The following is a 25256-nucleotide window of genomic DNA, read 5'->3' on the forward strand; positions in this document are numbered from 1 at the left end:
AGTTGGTATTGGTCAGTAAAACGTCCGTGTCAATTTACCCTACCATTATTTTTTTTAATTTTTTTGAGTGCGTTTTTATTTTTGTGGTAAATTTAATTTTTGGGATGGTTCCTTCTACGCGTTATTTATTTCTAAGTTTGGTATGTTGTTGGTATGATTCATGAATTTGTAATCAAAATGTCATGGTGAACGTATCATTATTCCTATGTAGCTTTTGTTAGAATCTTCTTCATTATGGAAGATAATGAAATGGTCAACATTAGCATTATTTCACTTAGGGTGTCAGTTCAGATAATCGGATCGGGTCTGATATGGTTGGGTCGGGTTGGGTAAAATTTTAAAGCTGAGTTGTACTAAATTATTATGTCCACGCGAAAAACTTATCTTATATGAACGAATATACATTATTGGATAAACTTATCTTAGGCCTTACATTATTAGATTATTTTATCGATCAACCCTTATCATTTTAATTTTTGATTTTAGCTTATCTTATTAGACCTTATAAGATATAAAGTTTTATTAGACCTTATAAGATATAAAGTTTTATTAGACCTTTTTTTTTTTTTTTTTTTTTTTTTTAACAACAAGTCGCTAAAAGAAATTTTATTAGACCTTAGAGGTGAGGTGAGGTGAACAAAGCCTAAGTATAGGTAAGAGTCTAACAACATATAAATTCTTTACGGTTTAATCTGAAAATCAAATGATAACAAATTGTTTCTAAGCTTAATTATACTCTTTTTTTTATGTACATCTTTAAAAAACGAGGAGTGAATGTTAAATTTAGTGTTAAATGAGCCGAAAAAGGTATTACAAATTGGGAAGGAAAAAATTCGTACAGTTATTGACATTATCGTATAAATACAATCTTGGATCTCTGTAGATATAAGTCAATACGGTCTGTTGCTAATCTTATTATATACAAGCAAGAGTTTTAATCCATTTATTATTTTCATTGCCAAACAAATCAAACAATTAATCAAAAATTTCTACATGTGGTTAACAAATAAGTAAACAATTGAAAAAACAAAAGACTTGACTTGCAAATTTGCAATGTATATTGGCGCAATTATAAAGTTTTAACGGTAAGTAGTCGTAGCTGTCTTATGACTGTTGCATTAGATAATTGGAGAGAGAAAACCAACTTTCTTTAAAGTAGCCGTTGCAAATAGCGGCCAACAACCTAATGTCTCCACAATTTTTTGATAAACTGGCCGTTTTTTTATTTATATCAAAGGGTTATATTCTTTATTGACGTGCAATATTCTAGTCGCACTCCGTCCACGAGTCTACATGACATACATTACATAGTTTTTTGGTTATATTGTGGCAACTGTTCATAATCTTCGTATATATTGAAAACATCCTTCAATTACGAATGATAAGTAACTCTCCATACGACGTAAAAAAATTAATGTACTATATATAGATTGACAAAAACTAATCAAATATAAGCTCTTAACACAATTTGATATTTTGTTCGATCAATTAACAACTCGTCTATTATATATTTGTATATCATGGTCTATAAGTATAGTAATGAATTGGCTATTTAATGGAAAAATATGTGAGAATTAGAGTTTTGGAGTGTTTGAGTCTTGACTTATCAACTCCTTCACCCAATAAAAATGTCAAAAACCGAGATGAGTAGAGAAAGTATATTATAGTAACGTAGTTCAAAATTTGAAACCAATTCCTCAATAGCTTTATTTTGTAATACATGTTTTTAGCTTGTTTTTCTATTCTATCTAATTTGATTTGTGGATAAGAAAATTGCAACTATTAAATGTTTTTAAACCTACATATAATAACATAACATTAGAAAATGCAAACACTAGTACCAGTAGAATTAAATTTTTAGAGCCAGCAAAATGTCAGCTAGGATACCGGATGTATAATTTTACCAATAATCAAATGGATCACCAAATGATTGGGATAATAAGTTTCCAAAAGAATTTATATGTTAGGCAACCATCTAACAGATGTTCTTAGACATACTAATAGACATACTAGAAATAATTTAAAGCTGTCAAAAGCTGGCTTAGATTACTTTAATTTGTTTACATTGTTATCTCCTCCTACATGTAATTTTTTACTCCATTTTTCAATCATTTGCTCAACTTGTGCATTGTATTATTATGTTCCTTAGTCTACCCTTACCCATTCACTCCCGTTATTCAAGTGCAAGTCCGACAAGTCCAACGATTGCACTAGATCTTTTATGACCTCTAAAATATATGAAGGGATTATAGAGGATTTACCATTAAATCAATAATTAAGGGTTTGTTCAGTTTACCTTATTTCACTTATTTCAGGTGTAATAAGTTATGATAAGTTTAGTCTGGTTTAAAAAGTTTTGATAAGGGTTACTCAAGTACAAATTACAACTAAAATAAGTTTTAATAAATTAAGATAAGTTCATATCAGTGAAATAAGGTGAATAGAACACATTCTAATCATACTGATCAACACAGTACGTATTTGGTTTTACTAGAAGTTATCAAAAAATTAAAACGGATCGAGCAGGGCCTTAACACGATTAAAAAAAAGTAGCGAGCTTGCCGTGTAATACAGGTTTGCCATGCTTTTGCCCAAACCCGACCTAGTTTTGGGCTGGGCCAATGTTGTACCATGTACTTATAAAATTTACAGCATAATTTACTAAATTTATACATATATATCCACCATTATATCAACTTTTTCAATTTTCATGCATGGTAGGCTATTAATACTAGTTTATGAATGATTGGTGAGATTTCTCATAGCAAATTAATGAAATTTGATTTCTACAAGCAACAATGACAAATACTAGTATGTTACTAATGTTAAATTTTGAAGTATGTATTATGAGTTGTGAAAATTGGTCCACTGACCCCAGTCGAAAAAGTTGCATAGTGCTTACTTGCCAGAGGGTATACAAAGAAAGAAAAACCACTACTAGTAATGTAGTATATGTATGGTATATGTGCTGTTTACTTGTGCTTTCCAGCCAAAGATGGCTGGCTTAATTTTGTAACTTGTGCTTATTCCAACCCAATTGCTACCCACCTTAGTAAGACTGTTTGTGTTTTCTTCATTATAAATGGAAATTAAATATTCTTCGTTTTGCATGTATTTATAGGTTTTAAGAATTGTTGTAATTTCGCCCTCCTATGATAGGTATTGAAGTATTGCATCATAACAGTACACTTTGTTTTGTGTACTGTATTATAAATACTCCCCCTCTCTCTAATTGTTAATTTTCATGACGTCACAAGAATCTTATAAGTATAGACTAGTAGAAATAGAGATGGCTACTGGCTAGCTAGCTAGCTAGCCAATATGGGTTTGTAGGCTTTGTGCCCTTGGAGGCCCTTTTTTATGGACAAATATGTCCTATAGTGGAATAGGAGAATGAAATAAGGTAACATTAGCTTAATTAGTCAATAAGAATGATATTAATAGAACAAAAGTAGATCAAGTCAAGAAAGATATTGATCTCAAAATGAGTAGGGAAAAAGGCTCAATTAATGATTTCGACATATCATTTGAGACGAATTTCTCAATGATGTGGGATGAAAATTCATAACGAGTGTAATAAAATTTAGGTCGAGATAAGTAACAAGACTAATTGATACATTAGCAAAACCAGAACTAACAAGGTGTGAATTACTTCATGTATGTCTTGGACATAGACAGGGACTCGGGGAGCCAATTCAATTAATTTCTTGTTGTATACAATGTTGTGTTTGAAAAAAAAAAACATGACAGATTAATTACTCAAATGGACGAAGTTATTGTTGGTTCGATTAATTACTCAAGTAAAGATTAAACAGGAGCTGATGAAGAGGATGACAGAGTGAATGAGGAGTTAGTTCAAAGCTATACTTCTGTAATCAACTAACGTTCATAGCTTGTGCTTGACTTAGAAGTAAAGAAAGATATGACTTGTGACTTCGATCAAATTACAGGTTAAAATAAAGCAGTGAACTTTTGATGTTAATATATTATTACAACCTGATTGGGGTTCTATGTAGTTGAACGAATTGGACTTATGAAAAGGGAGGTCTTACGATAATATGAGTATTGTTATACTATTACTCCATCCGTTCCTTAATTAGATTGCTACTTCTCTTTATTATGTGAGGAATAAGTGCTAGAAGTAGGAATCTAATTAAGAGACGGAGGGAGTAGCAAATAATTTTTAATAAGGACGTGTTCAACAACAACAATTTGAGATACAATCTTCGTGGAATTGACTATTTGGTTGCTCGAAATGGTTTGATTTGTTCAGGGTTGATTGCAAGATATCTTCAATGACTACGGCGGGTTCTTAAGCCCCAAGGATTAACCCATATAACAACTAACAAGCTGGGGCATAATATCATTAGAATTGTGATTTTATAGCAGTTTATATGATTATATCCTAACAGAATTATAAACAAAATCAAACATGAAAAAGAAACACAAACTCTTTGCCCCCTGAACATGGTCTGCTAGCATTTACTTGGGCCCATTAATTTGGACTTCATTGGACCCATGTTTTATAATAGTGGGCCTTCGTGTGTGATTTAAAGACAGCAACAAGCCAACAATTGGGCCATGAGTTATTGCTTCAAGTTTCAAGACTCAAAAAAATTCATGACTTCATGGATTACCATGCTTAGATTGCTTTATTTATATTATGTATTGTGATTGTGAGACAATTGGGTGACAAATTTCTTGGAATGACTTTTAATGTCTACTTGAAAAGAAGAAAATAATAATAAAAAAAATAAAAATAAGAAAAAGGTGTTAATTTTAAGAATTTTATTTATTTAGGGATTGCTCAATATTAAGGCTTGTTTAATTTACCTTAATTTGCTTATCTGATTGATCAAACTTTGACCTTAAGTTTATATATGTACTCCCTCCGTCCCTAAATTACATTTCTATTTCTACCATTTATTCCTCACATAATAAATAAAACAGGAATGTAATTTAGGGACGAAGGGAGTATATATTAAGTGGGGTCTTGCTAGATTCTTAATAATGTGTGTTTTATTAATATGTCATTTTATAATTTTTTTCATTACAAAATTAAAGATATTAAGCGATAAAAAACTGCACGTAAAACGATGATATGAACTTATTATATTATTTTTTAAATAATTAAAAATAAGTTTAACTAAACAAGACCTTAACTGCACATAAAACGATGATATGAACTTATTATATTATTTTTTAAATAAGTAAAATTAATTTGAAATAAACAAGACCTTACTTCGATGCCCTAATATTGATTTCATTTACTATAAACAATAAATAAATAAATAAACAACAAAATGTTAGTTGCAAGATTTGAACTCTTTACCTATTGTCCACTATCACATGGCAAAAACCAACCTCTCTACACTAAAACTTAATACTTTAAAAGCAAAATTTTATATTTATCTTGAGCTAAGGGGGAGGCCATGGCCCATCCCAGCCCCTCTTGGATCCGCCCCTGGTAGAGATGACGCACATGCTATGAACAATAACAAAAGATAACGCAGAAGTCAAGAAGAGGAGAGGCATAGAGAGAAATTAAGAAAGAGACCAATGTTACGAGGAGATAGAGGGGAAAAAAATGTGAAATATGATAATGTCACAATACTTGTGAAATTTCCTAAGATGATAACTATTACAATGTATGAGGAAGTACTAGTTTTGCTAATGCATTTAAGGAGGACTAACTAAAATAAAGCATGCGAATATGTGATGGCTCATCTTATCTTTTTACATCTTTTAACAAGACATGATGCATATTGGTGGAGACTTACGTCGTCGTAAGGACAAGTGATGTAAACGAGATTTAATTTCACGTTTTGAGCATCCCTCCTCAAGCCTTTATTAAATTAAACTAGTTGATCATTCATAAAAAGTTACAAAGTTCACAACTCTTAAAAAATGAAAATATTATGGAGTACAAAAACTACAAGTATTTCACAAAGTTTTATATGTGGCTGGCCACATGGTGTGACCATCCATTATGAAGGTTACTTTGTTAGTGTTATAGGGGTTACTCGTTCAGTTTTACAAGGGTTACTTCATCGGTATAATAAGGGTTACTTGGTAAGTATTACAAGGGGTTACCGAATCAGTGGCTACATGGTGTGGCTAGCCACACACAAGACGCAATGCAAATATTATTTATTTTTATTTATTATTATTTTTTTTTATAAATGAATGTTGAGTATTTTATAAAGAATGAAGTACTCCGTATATAATTATTCAAACATATTTGAATGAAAAAATATTTACTCGTATTAGTAAAGTGGGTAAAGCAAAATAATTGGAAAAGTAATGACATTTGTCGTTGGTATTTGAACGAGAAAGAAAATTCAAAAAGACAATCACGGCTAAAAAAAAAAGTTGAATTCCACTCTCTTCTCATTTCTCCTTCATTCCAACACCCTCCCTTTTTTTCCCTACAAATCAACAAAATCACCGTTTTCCGATCCCCAAATCTTCAATTCGCCGCCATGGAAGACAGTAAACTCGCCGCCGATGCGACTCACTCCGTTCCCTTAGACGAGGTAGTGTTGCATCACGAGGTTGATCTCAAAGACGAACCCAAAAAGTCGCCGGAAAATGACGTCACTCTTGACGTCACCGGATCGCCGGAGGGTAAATCCAAGGCGGCCAAATCGGTTAAGTGGAGCGAACAATTGGTGTCTGAATCGACTTATACACCTTCAATTGAACCTGATTCTTCGCCCAATTCTCACTCTTCTCGTGGATCTAGCCCTTACGTCTCGCATTCGTCTTCTCCTTCTCTCTCATCTGAACCCACTTTTAAAGGTATTGCTATTTTGATTGAATTTTGAGGATATGAAAAACTATATATTATACGATTTTGGTTTTGATTTTGATTTGAATTTGGGGAACAGAAAAGATGGATACGATGAAGAATGTGTTGGGAAGATGGGGGAAGAATGTCAAGGAAGCTGCTAAAAAAGCTGAGGATTACGCCGGCAATACCTGGCAGCATTGTATGATTCATTTCTTACCCTTTTTTCTGGATTTTTGTTTATTAATTTTGTTAAATTAGTCGCTTCTTTTTGTGAATTGTCAGTAAATTATCATTATTTTAGGGTGCAATTGATTGAAATGTCGGTAAATTCATCATTATTCTAGGGTGAAGTGATTACATCATTTGCATGGTTCTTCAATATAATGTAGTAGATTGATGCTTCGTATTCTTAATTTGACATTATATGCAATGATTTGATGTTGTACATGGATCAAGAAAGAAAATTTCTTCCTGTAGGATTGATTGGCTTGTTTGGTTAGTGACGTGACAATTTGGGATTTTTTTTTTTCGTCGTTTGCATATAGTTTGGGTTCAGTGCAGTAATCATACTTCTCATGTGAATAAGAACTTTTTGGCTTTGTTGTGAATTTGTGATGTAGGGAAATCTACAATTGGGAATACTCTTTATTCTTCATCTATCTTTATTTTATTATTTGTGGCATATGTATCAGGGACAATATCAATAAGGCTGTAGTTATTTATAAAATCTGGAGATCTAGAGGTTAAAATAATATCATCCTTAGTTGAGCTCTCTCCTTGTTGAAAGCGCACAAATGTTAATTACCATAGGAAGTGCTTTAGCATGGAGATATTTTCTTAAAACAAAAACTCAAAAAAATTGTATGTTGTTTCGAATTTTGACTTGTAGCCAAGTTACTTCAGTATGCCTGCTTACTAAGAAAGTTTTGGTGTCAAGATATTTGCCAAGTCAACTTAATATCATCCTTAGTTGAGCTCTCTCCTTGTTGAAAGTGCACAAATGTTAATTACCATGGGAAGTGCTTTAGCATGGAGATATTTTCTTAAAACAAAAACTCAAAAAAATTGTATGTTGTTTCGAATTTTGACTTGTAGCCAAGTTACTTCAGTATGCCTGCTTACTAAGAAAGTTTTGGTGTCGAGATATTTGCCAAGTCAACTTAAAATCCATCCCCCCCCCCCCCCCCCCCCCCCCCACAAAATAAATAAATAAATAAATAAATAAAATTACCAATAGGAGAGACGAATTTATGTGGGCAAATAAGTGAATTCTAAGCATTTCATGCCAATTCTTGAGATTTCGAAGATATGCCAAAGTTATTAGTCTCTGGTATGGAAAGTGATGGATTGTGCCAAAGGAGATGCAAAGAGGATGAACCACTAGACAAATTGTTTTATGAAACTAGATGAGAAGGAATTGCCTACTTTGAGTTTAATATTTGGGTATATAGAAGAAAAGAGGTACTAGTTAATTTGCTTTGAATAGAGCGGATCATTAAAAAATCTATGTGATTTGCAACACACCTTTAAAAGTGAAGGGAGATCCCTATAGACATGTTTGCTAAGATCTAATAAGGTTTCAAGAAGATTGTATTTGGAAGCTGAATGTGATACCTTGAGAAGCCATAATGCTAATTGTTAGTGAAGTACACATTCTAGATAGGATAAAGTTCTAGAAGTAAGATGCCATGGGAGATGTCCATTTACTGAAGATTATATAGATGTGAGATTTGAGAACAACTTAGTTTTACTGTATTCAATAGAAATGTTTACTTGATGAGTCAATGGCGGTGGTTGATGAAGGAAAGAGAAAAGGGAGGAGGTGGTGAGTAATAAGGTAAGAAAACACTGGGCAGAAGAAAAATGGGAGAGGAAAGAGAAATGCTAACAGGCTGCTGGATTTCATCTTCATGGCATTAGCATGTTGTTTTGAGTAGTAAGGTATTTTTGGGAATGAAATAATAACCTTAAGGCAACCATAGGCAATTTCAAAGTATGCTATTTTGGGCTTTTTCTTTTAAATTTCTAGATATATATCTACTGATTTGGATAATTTGGAATTTACACTACTAGTCTTGGCTAGTCAGGATTTCGGATCTTTACTACTAGTCTCAGCTAGTCAGGGATTAGTATTGGAAAGATAATGAATATTGGCTGAGATTGAGTCTGCAGAAGCTCTCTTATACCTTCAACATTCCCTGTTCAGGTCTGATTATGCATGGCATATTGGACCACAGGTAGAGTGACAGGCCTTTCTGTCTTCTATTAGCGCTATACTGCGTACTGGTTTAGTCTAATTTACATGTACACAGTACCTGACTCCATTGTCTATGTGCTTTCTTAGTGGAATATTTTCAATGTATAGCTGCTTTTGCAGATATAGTTTTGATGAGTTACACTAGCGGAGTTTAATTTTCAATGTATAGCATTGAGGTTATGCCTGTATGCACTATGTGGTATTGCTCAGGCTGGCCTTTGTATTGGCTATAAGTGCAATGCAGCTGTTTGCTTATTTGCTTTTGCTTTAGAATGGGATGTCATTAGAGCTGAATTTTTTTTATCTTTGCCTTACATAATATCACAGTGCTTCCTCTGAAAACAGTGGAGCAGCGATAAGCCGATCAAATGTGATATGTATGAGAACTACATGTTGAATTGAAAGCGCAGATTATGCCTACTCTGATTTGCTTGTCCTTTTTCACTCTTGGACTTTCATGTGTTACTTCTTTAGGAATTGAATTTAATGTATAGGATAGGCAGATTGGGGTTTGAAATGTTTCATATGGTGATTAAAGGAGCCAAGGAGGAGTTGCTGATAAGTCATTTGGTCACATGGATAGTAATTGGAGAAAGCAATCTTACAATGCCTTCCAACTTTCCACATATCTTGGTTATGGTCTTTTACTTTTAAGCAAACTTAGTTATTTGGTGATAATAGTGACAAGGAGAGAATTTAGACGGTATGGTTTCCACATTTTTTGGTTTATGGTCTTTTATTTTTGAGCAAACCTAGCTATTTGGTGAAATAGTGACAAGGAGAGAAGATATATAGTGAGCACTGAGCAGCTAGTATGTAAAAAAAAGGATTCCAGTAAAAAGTAAGTAGAAGCTTAAACGGTATGGAAGTTGGACAGTGAAATTTAGATTCTGGGATAGCTGTTGCTTGCCCGGTTGTGATAAGAACACACAATTTTCTTCCTTTTGAAACTCTTATGTGGGATTTACATGTCGGATTGAAATTTAGGCATACTATTTCCATTTCCTCTTTTTTTTTTTTTTTTTTTTTTTGGGGGGGGGGGGGGGGATGAGGGGTTGATTCATTTAATTGTGAGGCTTTGTTATGAAAGAAAAGCCTATCCTCATTGAATTAATGAATTGGGAGTAGACTCACGAAATTGATTTCATAAAGATATGGCTCCCACTTTGGAATGAATGCGGTGGCTCAACAAGAATAATAGAGGAGAAAGGTTGTAATTTTGATAGATAAAGCGTCGAGCTTGCGAAATGTAACTATGGCTTCAGGCCATAACTCTCCAAATACTCAATACAATTTTCTGGCTACTGCCTTCTTCCTATTCTCTCTCTATTTATACTGCTAGATTCTATTACATAGCTGGCCACAGGCCTTTAGGGCTACAAATACTACTACTTGTCTTTTAGTGCCATACATAAGGGAATAAAACAAATTAAGCAATAAATCCAAGGGAGCCCTGCTACTTGCTGCTTGTGTTGTTGTTTGAGTAGTGGGTGAATTGCTCTGCTGCTGTGACTGTCCTCGTGGCCTCCTGCCGTACACCAGAGTCACAGGAGGTGGCTGCGGGCTCGTTGCACACTTTTGAGATTAATTTTGATGCCTGTGATGTGAATTCAGTGGTTAAAAGCAATATGCTGAAGGTACTTTCTTGCAATCAAAGGTTTTGGTGCAAGTTGGTACACTTTCCTTTTCTATTTCATATTCTAATATTCTAAATGCTAAATGCTAAATGCTTGTGGCTTATTAAAAATACCAGTTTTATCAGTTGACATATTTTTCTGTGTGCTTTTTGGTAGTAAAAACAAGTCCTAGTTTTGCTGATGCTGCCATTGGAAGAATTGTACACAGCACTAAAGTTCTAGCTGAGGGAGGTTACGAAAAAATCTTTCGTCAAACGTTTGACACAGTTCCTGAGGAGCAGGTTCAGGATTGTTATGCATGTTACTTGTCTACATCAGCAGGCCCGGTGATGGGAACATTATATGTATCTACAGCCAAGCTTGCCTTTTGTAGTGATAATCCTCTTCCTTACAAAAATGGTGATCAGAATGAATGGAGTTACTATAAGGTAAGAACAATTGTATAGGCTATATGGCTGATGAAATATCTATATTGAGTCTCTTTTATTTTTATTATTTTTTTTTTCATTTCAAGGGGTGGAAATAATTAATAATGATAAAGAATAGAAGTGAAAGGCAGGTCGGTTGGTAGAACCTGCTAATTCATTAACGTTGGCACGTTGGCTTATTACCTACCCCTCTCTCTCTCTCTCTTAAGGGTTCTAATTTGTTTGACTTTTAATTTAAGATCTTTCCATTTTGTTGGGGACTTTTTTTTTCTTATGTGAAGTCAAAAGTGAATTCTCTTTATGAGAGAGTGCATTTTGTTAGAATGTGCTACGAGGCAAGTGGAGGTTGTGCTACATTATGGCATTATGCTTGAAGCATCCTTCATACTTTTGATTAGGAAAACATCCTCTGATATGCCGTTCATGACTTTGATATAATCAAGGATATTAGTGAAGATGCTGACTCTGATGTTTATTACTCCTTTCAAACTTCAGTTTGTCCAAAACTATATGAACATGAGTTGTTTCCTCCCTGTCTTAGTTCTATGATGATTTCCTTCGGGATTGGATATATTTCTTGACCTTCGAATACTGTAGTCTTGTAATACACGAGCATCAATAGTAAGTTAGTAATTAAGGTGTACTTTTATTTAATTTAGACTTTGGTGATGTCAATTTAGGATAGTATGTTACATTCCTTACATCCTTCTTACGAAGTAAGTAATAACTGTTGCTTTGGGGTTGCAAACAAAAGCTCCTCTAAGTATTGAAAAGATAAATATAAGTTGGAAATAAGGAACAAATATTGCAAAGCATTTCCATTGATGACAAGGGGAATTGGTCTACCCTTTGGTCATAGCTCATAGGGGGGGGGGGGTGAATCCCTTTTTGGGGTTAATTAAAGAGGGATAACACAAAAATTCTGGAACCTTGTCAAGGCTCTTGTATTCCTGTGTTTGCTCATACCTCATTCTCCTCTCACTAACCCCTTAAATGGGTTTTTTTTACTCCATGGCCAGGGGATGACTGATTTCGTTGGTCATTGATCGGCTGTCTTAGAGGAGTATTAATAATAATGCATTCAATAATGGATTAATGGTGTATTATCTAAAGTAATCGCTGTTTTGTATTGGAGTTTGTAAAGGAAAAAAAAAAAACAAATTTTTATGATCCAATAGAGTTTCTACAATTATTGTCAAGAGATGAAATTTGTTGATGGATATTCGTAGATTATTGAAAACTCCTACTGGTCAAGGTTGGCTTTAGTTCTGGTCTTTAAAATAAACTTGCTGTTAAAGGTTTGGTTGGTGTGAAATGACGGTTTATATAGAAATTAACACCAGTAGCAGAGGAAAAAAAAAAGATTCTGTTATTTTCTGATGTTCTGACGAGAGACTGATTGGCACCCCTTTAGGCTGCAGAGGGCTGGAATCAGGTCTGTCTATTTTGAGGTTTGTCTACTTAGTATGTTCATGAACTAAATCAGCAACTGAGGAGCCAAGGATCCGCTATGTTCTACTTTGTTATTAAATTTGTCAAGATATGGCTACCTTTACTTCTAAATGATTGTTTTAGTAACCAATCCATCGCCAATGGAGTTGAAAGAATTACCTAGTATTCCAGGATTTCCACCTTTGGGTTATGATGTACTAAATAGAAAATTGCTCAATAAATTTCCTTTGCTCATTGTGAAGCTGCAGGAGCAATGCATTACTGCCTCACTGTAACTTGCAGGGGCTGTATATATATGACCCCCGCATCTCATTTAGGTGGGAAACTCATTTATTTGTCCTCTTATTACTCAAGAGGTTAGCGACGACCATATGTTTTCATTAGGCACTTCTGATTCTCTGTGTAAATTTCAAATAGATAGTTTATACTAGGTATGGGAAAATGATTTTCTGGTTGTAGTGTATTGGAGTGGTTTAGATTGCGCACTCTTTGATATACTTGTATGTTTTGTTGGCATGGCGTATCTGAAAGGTCATAAAAGCCATCTTTCTGATTATATCATGTTAACCAGTTCAAGTGTTTGTTGATTCTTACAGCAGTACTCTTGTCTTTAATTGAACAGGTAATCATTCCATTGCATCAGCTTAAAGCAGTTAATCCTTCTTCAAGCCGGGTAAATACAGCTGAGAAATATATCCAGATAATTTCTGTTGACAACCATGAATTTTGGTACATGGGTTTCTTAGATTATGATAATGCTGTGAACATTCTTCAAGGAGCTTTGCAATCCAGGGATATGCAATCTGTATGAGACTCCCTTCTTGATGAAGAAGCCTCTTGACATTTTAAGACGTGCTTCAAGTTGCCTATAAATCTTGTTATCTATGCCCTGCACTGCTGGAAGAGCATTAAGAGACATGTCCAGATAAGTGACCGTACCCTTCTCCGGTCTCATTAATATTTTCTTATGCTCGTGATCATAGGTTTGACGATTTAGTAGTTTATGTGATTCTTTTGGGAGGATAGAAAATCTATTAACTATATATACTTGTTCGAGACCAGATGGTTGTAATTTTGCACTGTGCAACTTACCTGGCTATAGTAGTATGAATAGCGTTTTTTTAACTACTGCATATGTTTTGGTGCCTGACTGGCTGTGAAAAAGCTTTAGAGCTTGAATTGGCATGCCTCAAGGAAATTTACTTTAGTACTTGTATGAGCCATGAGGCATGCCAACCCAAGTTCTCGAACTTCGCTGCCCCAAAGTTGTGATTAATAGAAATTTAACTGCTCTATGGTGGAATCGCTTATTTCCTTTGCTACCTACAGACTATGTTTCAAAATAAAACTTCGTACATCAGATGTAATGTGATTGTGAAAATTTGTATAGATTTTAAAATTACCTCATTTTGTTTACAAATATATGCAAAAATTGACTGCTCTCGTATTAGTCGTATATGATCATCAATTTTACGAGTATTAGCAATAATACTAGTAATAATTCGTAATTGAGCTGGAATGAAGGGACAATATAGCACTTTTCCTTGTCCGGCGGGCGGGGTTGACGGTCAGTTGTAGGTCAATTGGTTAAGTTACAATAAGTTTGTTTGGTAATAAATAGAGTAGAGTACTATCGACTTGTAGACATTGAATTCTTTGGAATCGATGTAGATTGTACAAATGGGCCAATGAGTTTGACTAGAGCCCGATATTTGGGGAGCTATCAATCTCATGAACATTGCTATATATACCCAATGTATAAATAACCCACTAGGATAACCAAATAGTTTTTTCTCAATCAATCTTACTATCATGAACATTGTTTTTTGCACTGATTATCAACTTAAAGATATTAATTAAATCAATTTCAAAGATTTTAATTTACATATACACAATACAATTCTCTGTAATTTAATAGTTTATACATGAGTAGGTTTTGCATCTACAAGTTCATTCGGATTCTCTTGAAATTGACATATTGTTGACATGAAGATCCTAACGCATTGTTTGGATAGCAAAGAAGGAAGGAAAAGAAGGAGAGGGAAAATGGAGGAAGGGAAGGGAAAAGAAAGGGAGGGGGATGTGAGCTTCATTTTCCCTCCAAATCTCTCCAATTTTGGAGAGATTATGGTTATTATAGAGAGAGGGAAAATGGATCCCTCCCTCTCCTTCCCCTTCCTTCCCCCAATCTTTTATCCAAACAAGAGATTTTGCCCCCCTCCATTTCTCTTCTCTTCTTTTCCATCCATTTCTTCCTATCCAAACAAAGTGTAAAGGTCATACATACGGAAAGAATTTGATCTTGTATTTGATTAAAAAAAAAAAAACAGACTTAAACAACTAATTAAGTTAGTTAATTTGACATCATGGGGATTGATATTAAGCATAAGAGCTCAATGTATTACATGAATTCGTTATAATACAAGTAACTAAAAAATTTTGGATCGTTCGTTTCTTTGTTTTAGTAAGTTATATGTTTAGTCTTATATCTCTACTATATGCTCCAAAACGAGATTAAGCCCTATATATAAGTATAATTCATTTGATTGGTTGATTTGTTTCACCTTGTAGCTTGGTGAATTACTTCACCTATTCTCTTATAAATACACAACTAGTATGTAACGGAGACCGCGATGAGTAAGGGTCTGTTCTCATACATTTATTTTCAATTCAGCTCAGTTCAGTTAAGTTTAGCTCCTAATTTCCTTCTCTTATAAAATATTCATTTCAGCTCAGCTCAACTCAGTCTATGAGAACGGGCCCTAAGTCTCTGTAACTAGGTACAACTACACCATGTGAGATACTACGTAGTGAGTGTCACTTGTACTATCTTTATTAGAGAAGGAATTTAGATGAATGTGGTACGAATAATAGTTTGTTTTGCAATAGTCTTAGTTAAATTGAATGACATCTGCCGTCTTGAGGTAGGCCGGTTGGGGGGGTCATATATATTATAAACTACAAAAATTCGATAATGCAATTAATCAAAACAGTCATTTTCATAAATCCAATCATAATCACATATTATGTCTAATCACTGAATCTAACTATCTAAGTCCTAAATAATTAGTTACACCAAAATTAACACAAAAAGGAAAACTAATTATAAAGACCAAAGACTTAATTCATCTTCATGCTGCCTTTATCTTGATTAATATTCCCTGCCGACAGTGGATTACTTAACTAATAAGCATGATTTGTGACTTAGTTAACATTATTAGATTCTAACAATGATTTTACCATAGTGTTTAGGTACGTTTTTTTCGGATCAATTTCATCATTATGTTTGAATAATGTTATATTTTCATATTATTGGTTTAAGCTCTTCAAATGATTTGTGTCCCCCCAATAATGTTAATTTCATTTCTTCAACCAACTAAACATAGTTATGGATGGCTTTCAAGTTTCATTGTATCAATCCTGTTGCACGTGTACAAAACTGTTAGTGGTACCTCTTTAAGTTGATTTTTCTTGGATTTTGAAGAAGCAATCAATTACAAGTACTACTAATATATTTGCTATGATCTTAATTTTAGAATAATAAACTATGTGCCATGTATTTTATTTAAGGGGTGAAAGTGTACTATTGTGCAAATGTTCTATTTTCCTAAAACTATCTTTCAATATGTTATAACGGATGTAAGAAAGATTAACAATGAGCATTAAAGAGCACACACAGATTTATGTACCGTGGTTTACTTGTAATATACTCCATATTAATATGTTCACATATAGGAAAGATAAAGTTTTTAATAATATTCTTTCTAGTATATACAGAGTAAACAAATTTAGGTCAGGTTAATGACAAAGAAAATTAATTTAATACGAGCATTATCAAGATAGAGATCCAATTATTGCTTAACAAATTTAAGACATATTAAAACACAATACATACAAGAAAATTTCTGTTATTATGAATATTATCATTGTTTACTACTCAATGAAACTAAGTTAGAATAAGATGGACAATGACATTTTCATCACTTTTATTGAAAGAAAACAAACCAAAGAGTTTACTCGTATAAGAGTTATACCTATGACTACTAACATCATTTAAGTCTTCTAGTCAAGCAAGACAAGACTAAACTAAGAAAGACGCAAGCCAAATTTGACCAAACCAGAGTAATTCAAATTCGACTAGATCTATTCATTAGTCTGTGAAAAACTCTTAATGTACCAAATAATTTCACTTTATTTCACATGTAGAGAACATACTCTATTTAAGTATGGAGTATATTATACTTGTAATTGACAAAATAAATGTTAAAAACCTTTCTACTAAAAGAAGACACGATCATAAATAAACTACATTTCACTTTAACAAACAAAAGGTACATAAAAATGATGATACACTATTCGACATTCATGTGCATTCTATACAAGATTACATAATGGCCTCATCAGTGTAATTATTCAATAGCCTTGTACTATAAGCGAACCCTAGGAAGACCATGTCAATCTTTATATTATGATCAACAAATTTCCAAATATGGCTCAAACATATAGAGTATGATACAAATAACCTTTTGCATTGATTGCTTTGGTGTTCAAAAATAGCACATTAATTTAATTAATTATTTTATGTTCTTAGGCGGCAGAAATGGAAATAATATTAATAACAATAATAGTAATGATTATGATAATAACCCCTCCTTTCATGAAAGTTCAATTCGACCACTTAAAATTTACGCGGTTTTTCTCGCACATTTTTTTTACTATTAAGTATTAATTAATACTTTAATTATGTATAAGTGGAAATTATAAAAATCTGGTATTTAATAGATGGGTAATGCTATACATAGCCTTTAGGGCTATATATAAGCATTGAATTTACTCTTGGAAAATGTATAAAGTTAGGAATTCATGACAAAAACACGCGCTAATCGGTGTAATTAGTGTGTTTTTGTCATGATTTTCTAAATTTAAACAATTTTCAAGAGTAAATTAAATGCTATACTAAGACGAATCTAATAATATTCCCACACACTTCATTTACTTTATTTATTTATTTTTTCGTATAAATCATAAACTATAAATAAAGTTATTTTATTTTTACTACATAAATAGTAAGTGAGTCAAACTTTCAGAATCAAATATAGTAATATTGTATTGTTTCAAAAAATATAGTAATATTGTAATAATATAACACGAGTAATACTAATAATGATAATTTTATGGATATTTAAAGGTTTTCACTAGCAATGACCCTACACCTACCAATAGAGACATTGATAGGGCATCGATTTTTTTTTTTTTTTAATTTTATTTTATTATTTATTTTTTTATCTCCCATCCTTTTTGATTTTATGGTAATATGGTTGGATTTGTGTACTAATATTAATCATTGCTTTATTGAATCAAAATAAGGAGAATCCAATTATTCCATAACTTATAAAGCGCAATTAAATTAACGTCCCCCACCCACAAATCCTTTAAAAAAAAAAACCCAAAAACTTGTAGTTGCACGCGTGAATGTCTTTTCAACGGATCATACCCTAGATTTTCGTCGTAATGTTTACCTCAAGTGAAGTAGTGATAGTTTCGCTTTTGTCCAAAGTTCATCTCAATTTTAGGTAATTCCTTGAGCTAGTATTTTTTTTAAAAAAAAAAAGGTTATCATCGGTGTAATCACGTATCAAAATGAATAATTGCTATTTCAGCTTTAATAAGTTTAGTTCAGTTCAATTAAGTTCTTATCTTAATCTCCTTCTCTCGTAAAATATTTAATTCAGTTCAGTTCATTTCAGCTCCAATAAGTTAAGTTAAGTTAAGTTAAGTTCAGCTCAGTTCAACTCATTTTAGTCAATCAGAACAGACCCTAACTCATTATTATAGATATATAAACCAATCAAGGAAAAGTGAAAAATTGAGCTATGCATGCGAGTGTTTTTTGCCTTTAGAGAGGAATATATGAATTCTTATTATATATCCGGCCGATGCAAGGTATTACCTGAGCAGAAGATAATTTTATGTGCATATTATACATACCCTAGTGGTCGAGTGTATATAATAATTTTCAGAAAGAGATAGCGAGTAAGAGATTTATCAAATATTATTGAGTCTATATATAAAGTGGAATAGTTATTAATAGTGCAAATATATTGTCATAAAAGAAATAAAATAAAAGTGAATAAAATTTGAATTAAAAAAAAAAATGAAAGTAGAAAGTATATGCTACCCCCGTTACATATTATTTGCAATGGTTTGACATAAAAATGGAGAGTAAAAATGTCTAATCATTGCACATAATATGCAACGAAGGTAGTAGAATTTAAGAAAATGGAGGATTCGTACTAAAATAAAACAAAAGTTGGAACCTCTACTAAAGATAAAGAAGAGAAAGGGTTACTACCAAGTACCAACATACAAGTCTAAAGTTACTTATCATATCACTAATTAATTAGTTTTACAATAGGACTTCATTGATGAATTTTGTACATGATTAGATTAGACACTCATCTATTGTAGACTTTCATACCAAGTCAAGATTTTTGGGATTTCATAAGTCACATCTATAGAGGCTCCATGAATTGAGATACATATCTACAAGGAATTTGTGCATTTGAAGGGAGTAGGAAATCCAACAGTGTTGACCAACAACGATATATTCATGAAGGGGTCACTTAATCTCATGCTGAAAGTTGGTCTTGCTAATAATGTTGTGACATTTTAGTATTAATAACGATAGAATATACTCCCTCCGTCCCTATTTGATAGTCACTTGTGGACAATTTTTTACGAGAATTAATAAACATGAATAAGAAGTAGCAAAAGTACATTGAAAAAGTAAATTTACATTGGGTATGTAAAAAAAATAGAGAGAGAAAGTAAATAAAGTACATCGGAAAGCAAAATTTATATGGGAAAGTTAAAATTGCACGAATATTTTTGCAAATTGGAGAGAATTTTGGTAAAAAAATTAATGTTAATGATACTTGAAAAAACCAAATGTGACTAACATATTGAGGCCTGAAAAATTATATAGGTGACTATCAAGTATCAAATAGGGACGAAGGGAGTATAAATCAGTCCCACCTTCAACTTTAACCATAAATTTAATAGTTGAGAAAATCCTATATCATTGTCTCGAAAGCTAACATAAGAAGAAAGTCACGGAATTTAATCTCATTCACCTTTGCTATCAAGTGAAAGATTTCACGATAGATATGGCATGTGCTATATCCACATTTCAATCCCAAATGACTCTCATATAAGGGTATATGATTTAGCATATAAAACGATCCAGAGAATGTTTAGAATAATTAACATCTTCACATTATTGTGGATAATGAAAATTGAAGGAATTTGTATGCGATCAGACTTTCTTTCTACATGGGCTACATCTTAGGCCCATATTGAGTTATTTAAGGGTCTGTTCTCTTACGTTGAAGTTCAGGTCAGTTCAGTTCAGTTCAGCTCAGTTCAGTTCAGTTCAGCTCAGCTCAGTTCAACTCCTAATTTCCTTCTCTTATAAAATATTCATTTCAGTTCAGTTCAGCTCAGTTCAGTTCAGTTCAGCTCAGCTCAACTCAGTTCAGTTCAGTTCAGTTCAATTCAGCTGAGTTTAGTCAATGAGAACAGGGCCTAAGAAAGTTCTTTACTTGATAAAAAGACCGCCCAAAATTTAATTGTTTGGACAATATAAGGAAAATAATAAAGACCTATAGAGTAAAAATAAAGTAACCAAAATATTGTAATTTACGATGAAAAGTTGAAATATAGCATAAAAAATAAAAATAAAAACTTATTGATGCATGAAAAGATACTCCGTATGTTTCAAGGTTATAGACCTACAACAATAATAAAAACTCTAGAAAATTCAAAGTAGGATAGCATTATAATTCGACATCATCTAAACTTTTACTGTTCTACATAATAAGCCTCTTCGTTTCTTCATTAAGGTCATTATAATGCTACTTCGTACTAGCTACTTCTAGGATGGATTGGTTTTTTTTAAAAAAAAATAAAAAAAAAATTGAAAACATCCAGGTAGTAAGAGCATAGGCAATCATGTCCCAGTCCTCATAAAAACTCTCCCATCAAGCAAGATCCTCTAAATTCACAAAAAATTGAATCGATGATGAGGATTTTAGGGCTCATTGTAGATTTGTGGGTGCTCTAATGGAATTAAAATTATGTTGCAAAATAATGGTTATAAATTTCTATTTTGATCATTTTTAAATTAAGGTAATTACTAGTATTTCCTTCATAATATTAAACATGTGTTGCACATTATTATATTTATTGCCTTACTATATACTTTTGATTTCATTCAATATTCCATCTTTTCTCTATTATTTTCCAATCATCATTTCTTTGATTTTAATAAAAAGTGAAGTGTAATCATAAATTTAAAAACAGGTGAAGTGGTATTTAAGCTAATCTATAAATCAAAATAAAAATGCAATGGCAATTGTAACATTCAAGTTGTTGTTTATAAGTTGAACAATGTTTTGTCTATCAAATAATCATCTATGAAATAGGGGATGAATGCCTGATAATAAAATAGATGTGATTGATTTTATTTTTTTTTTCTTTTTTTGACGGATAGATTTGATTTTTTTTTTTTTTTTTTTTTTTTTTTTTTTTTTTTTTTTATGGGTAGATTTAATTGATTTTTGAAAGTGATTCAATCAACAGAACTTTACTTGAAAACTCAAGACAATGCTTATAGTAATGTACAATCACTAATTCAATACACAAATTTGTTCCCCTCGTATAAAAATTTGAATATATGTTAATTATATTTCACACACTGTATCAATGTATCATGTCGTGTTTCAAGCTCTTTTCCAATGGACTCATATTATAACTTTGACGAAACTTAATTATGTTACTCGTAGAATGTTAGATCGGTTAATAACAACACCCTTATCTAATGGACTCACCTCCAGTACCCTAAATAAAAGTAAGATTAAAATATGAGAGGTGGAGTAAACTTACGCGTAAAAGGCAAGGCTTGCGAAAGAGAAAAAGTTTAGGACGTTAAAAGCTTAATATAATTAAGAAAATGAAATTAAAAATTAAAAAAAAATAAATAAATAAATAAAAGATGACCTCATTTAACCAAAATCAGTACCCTCTTAGCCTGCAGGTAGGGAATGGGCATGCATAAGATCAAATGTGCAACGACAAAGTTTAAAACAAAATCATATCAATTTTTAATTTTATTATTTGACAGATCATTTCAGGATGAGAGATAATACAGTACTTTTCTATTCATAATATGCACTCTGAATACTACTGTAACAAGCATTATTTAGTGTCAGCCCTAATTTGGAAATTTCCATTTCTTTATTCAACTTTCTTTGGAGTAGTTTATACTTCAAGGCCACACCATAGTCAACTTTGTTATGGGTTTGTATCATCACTTTTATTAAACTTATTTTGTCTAAACTTAGGGCCTGTTCTCTTACGTTGAAATGAAGTTCAGTTCAGTTCAGTTCAGTTTAGTTCAGTTTAGTTCAGTTTCTAATTTCCTTCTCTTATAAAATATTCATTTCAGTTCAGCTCAATTCAGTTCAGTTCAGTTCAGCTCAGCTCAGCTCAGTTTAGTTTAGTTTAGTTTAGTTCAGCTCTGTTCTGTTCAGCTGAGTTCAGTTAAATGAGAACAGGCCCTTAATACGGATTTATGTAAGATCAGATAAGTTATAATCATTGTACAATTAGCTCAATTTACACTTATAATAATTTTCAATAAGTTACGATAAGTCAAATTTAGATTACCGTACAATAACCCTAGCCAACTAATATGAGACCTCAATACAACCCAACAAAACGAAATTATTAGTCTCTCATTTGTCTGTTTTCAATTTTCACCCTGAAATAATTTTGATAATTGATAATATTCCGTAAAATGAAATTCTTAAAAAAAAAAAAAAAAAAAAAAAAAAAAAAAAAAAGTATGAAGTATTTCTTAGGGAGGGAAACAATTAAATTAAGAGGTGCTAGAAATAAGCTGTAAAATGATGGACATGAAAAAAAAAAAAAAATAGTAAAAAAGAATAAAAATAAAGATTGAATGATGGAATATTTCTTAGTCTTAATTAATTATGAAGAAGAGAAAACAGAGGTGTTGGTGGTTAAGGAAATGTCAGACACACATGCACACATACATACATTACATAATACATAAAACATACACTCTTCTTCTTCTCTAATTTTCTCTCTCCTCCTCATTTGCGCAGAGTAGCAGCTACTGCAGCTGTTTTGATAATTACGTCCCTAATCTTATTTACCCTTCTCTTCTCTTCTCTTCTCTTCTTCAATGTGGTCCTCTTTTTTTTTTTTTTTTTTTTTCCCTACTTTACGGTTTCCTCTAGTTATTTTGTGTATCCTTTCTTTCTTTTCTTTTACCAATAATCCAACTTTACTTTGCGTGATTCTTTTCTTCTTACTTTTCTTTCTTTTTTTACTTCTTACCGCATCAACTATTCAATTGAGTGATTTTTGAATTATTTGTTTATTTATTTATTTATTATTTTTTTTTTCACCCGTTGGGCTAATCCGGATTTGGGGATTAGTTTTGGATGGTTAGGTTCCAGTCTCTCTCAATTGTTGTTGCGGGGATCGAATACGAGTCCTCCCTATCAAGTATAATCCCTATTACCACTACACCAACAATCAATTAGTTGAATCATATGTTATAAAATAAAAGTAGATTAGAGAAAATCATCCATGTTTGTTAAATTAATTGAATCACCTAACGTTACACTCAATTTTGAATCAAATATGACTATCATGTTGCAATGAAAATCTTAAATTGGATTTGGCCAAAATTGGACTCAAGTTTGATTTGAAAAAACCCTTACTTGAGCAATGTGACTCGAAATTTATACTTGAAGAAAATAACATCAATGATGATACTACACATCCGTCCTTCAAGTAGGCTATATAAATATTATTCTCTATAATCAAAGTAGGTCCGATAAGCCTAGCTAATTAACATTTTACTAAATTTAATTTCTTTTTGTCAAATTAGTTAATTTCTACCTAACTAATAAATTTACTTTAAGTGAATACTATGTAAATAATAAGATGATGACAATAAAGCCATAGAGAATGAAGAAGAATTACCTTAAATTGAAAGCTTAATTAAAGAATCTAAGAATTGTTGAATTGTTGGTACACAATTGTGTGGATCAGACTCTATTGCAATTAAGTTCATGTGTCACGAGTCTAATTAGAAATTGTTACCTTTCTTTTTTGTAGAGTAAAAACAACGACCCTAATCGCTTATCAACCCTCGCGGATTTTTTGGTCCAATATTTATGAGTCAAACACTTTGAGAGTGAGAGGAGAAGGGTAAGAGATCCCTACCCTCAAATTATTGACCAAACTTAGGGCATGTTCTAATAGACTGAAATCAGCTGAACTGAACTAAACTAAACTGAACTGAACTGAACTGAATATTTTATAAAAGAAGCAAATTAAGAGCTGAGCTGAACTAAACTAAAAATAAACGTATGAGAACATGCCCTTACTTGTATGATCATATTTTATAAGCTTTATTCAGAATATGCCACCACTAACTTAGGGCCTGTTCCCATTGACTGAACTCAGCCGAACTGAACTTAACTGATCTGAATATTTTATAAGAGAAGAAAATTAAGAGCTGAACTGAACTGAAAATAAACATATGAGAACAGGCCCTTAATTATTACATAGTCACATGTCACATTTTCATTATAGGCCCTTTTCTCTTCACTTAAAAAAAATAAAAAATAAAAAAATTAGTACAATAGAATTAGTTAAATAAGTTCACTACAATTCAGCAAAAGTAATCAATTCAATAAAAATAATTTAGTTAAATACAAGTAAGGTGAAGAAAATAAGGCCCTAAAATCAAATTTAATTATATTAATGTTTACTCCTTTTGATTCAAAATAAACATTTCAACCTTTTGTATGATTTAAATCATTTTGATTAAAGTTTGCACATTATATATAAGATTAAAACTAATTATATGTGTGCATGTATTAATTATTTTATACTATTTTTTTTTACATTTATACTTATTAATGATGAAACATATTTATATTATAAGTTTTATGTTAGCAAATATGTCAATCAAATTGAGACACTTATTTTAATACTAATAGAGTAAATATTATTATCTTTTTCTCGTCTTTACTCGATAACCTATCACTGCTATTCCCGGTCCTCTTTTAGCAAAATTGCCAAGAAATAACCACTCATAAAAAGGTTAAACTAAAATTTTGATAATAGCACTTCACTTCATAATAAAATAATATATTGGTCCATTGTAATAATATTATAGCACTCATGCATATTCCATAATGCAATAGCAAATAGGAACTATACAAAACAGTTAAATGTCTTGATTGTAGTCATCAAAAGCATTGGTGACAAATCGTTTTGCAAGGGCAAAAACAAAACTTTATTACTTTCTTCTAGTTTACTCCTCTTCTTTGGACCTTTAATTCCAACCAAAAAGGGGGTGAAAATTGCTAAATTCAAGATATGATTAGACTTGTATCAACTGTTCTTCTCAGACTCAAGGCAACTCATTTCCTCTTCATGTCAGTTCAATCTACACATTTGGTCTTGTCTTACTGGCATCATGTAAACAACATAGAAGTAGTAATAATTTAGACAATTAAAGATAATTTTATTAATTAAATATAAATACATTGACTACTCAAAATCATAAAAATTATTTAAATATA

The 25256-nt window shown here is 31.9% G+C and overlaps 1 protein-coding gene across 1 annotated transcript; it reads left to right on the top strand.

Annotated features, from left to right (window-relative positions):
* The first annotated feature begins 6303 nt into the window (after positions 1–6303).
* On the top strand, positions 6304–13714 carry LOC145624339 (GLABRA2 expression modulator-like). Its single transcript, XM_081677349.1, has 4 exons — positions 6304–6801; positions 6891–6992; positions 10844–11115; positions 13190–13714. Exons 1-4 carry the CDS (start codon positions 6483–6485, stop codon positions 13376–13378), a joined length of 882 nt encoding a protein of 293 aa, XP_081533475.1. The 5' UTR covers positions 6304–6482; the 3' UTR covers positions 13379–13714.
* The last annotated feature ends 11542 nt before the right edge of the window (positions 13715–25256 follow it).

The sequence above is a fragment of the Chenopodium album genome, chromosome 1, assembly GCF_948465745.1.
Source record: "Chenopodium album chromosome 1, dcCheAlbu1.1, whole genome shotgun sequence".
In the NCBI taxonomy this organism is placed as follows: domain Eukaryota; kingdom Viridiplantae; phylum Streptophyta; class Magnoliopsida; order Caryophyllales; family Amaranthaceae; genus Chenopodium; species Chenopodium album.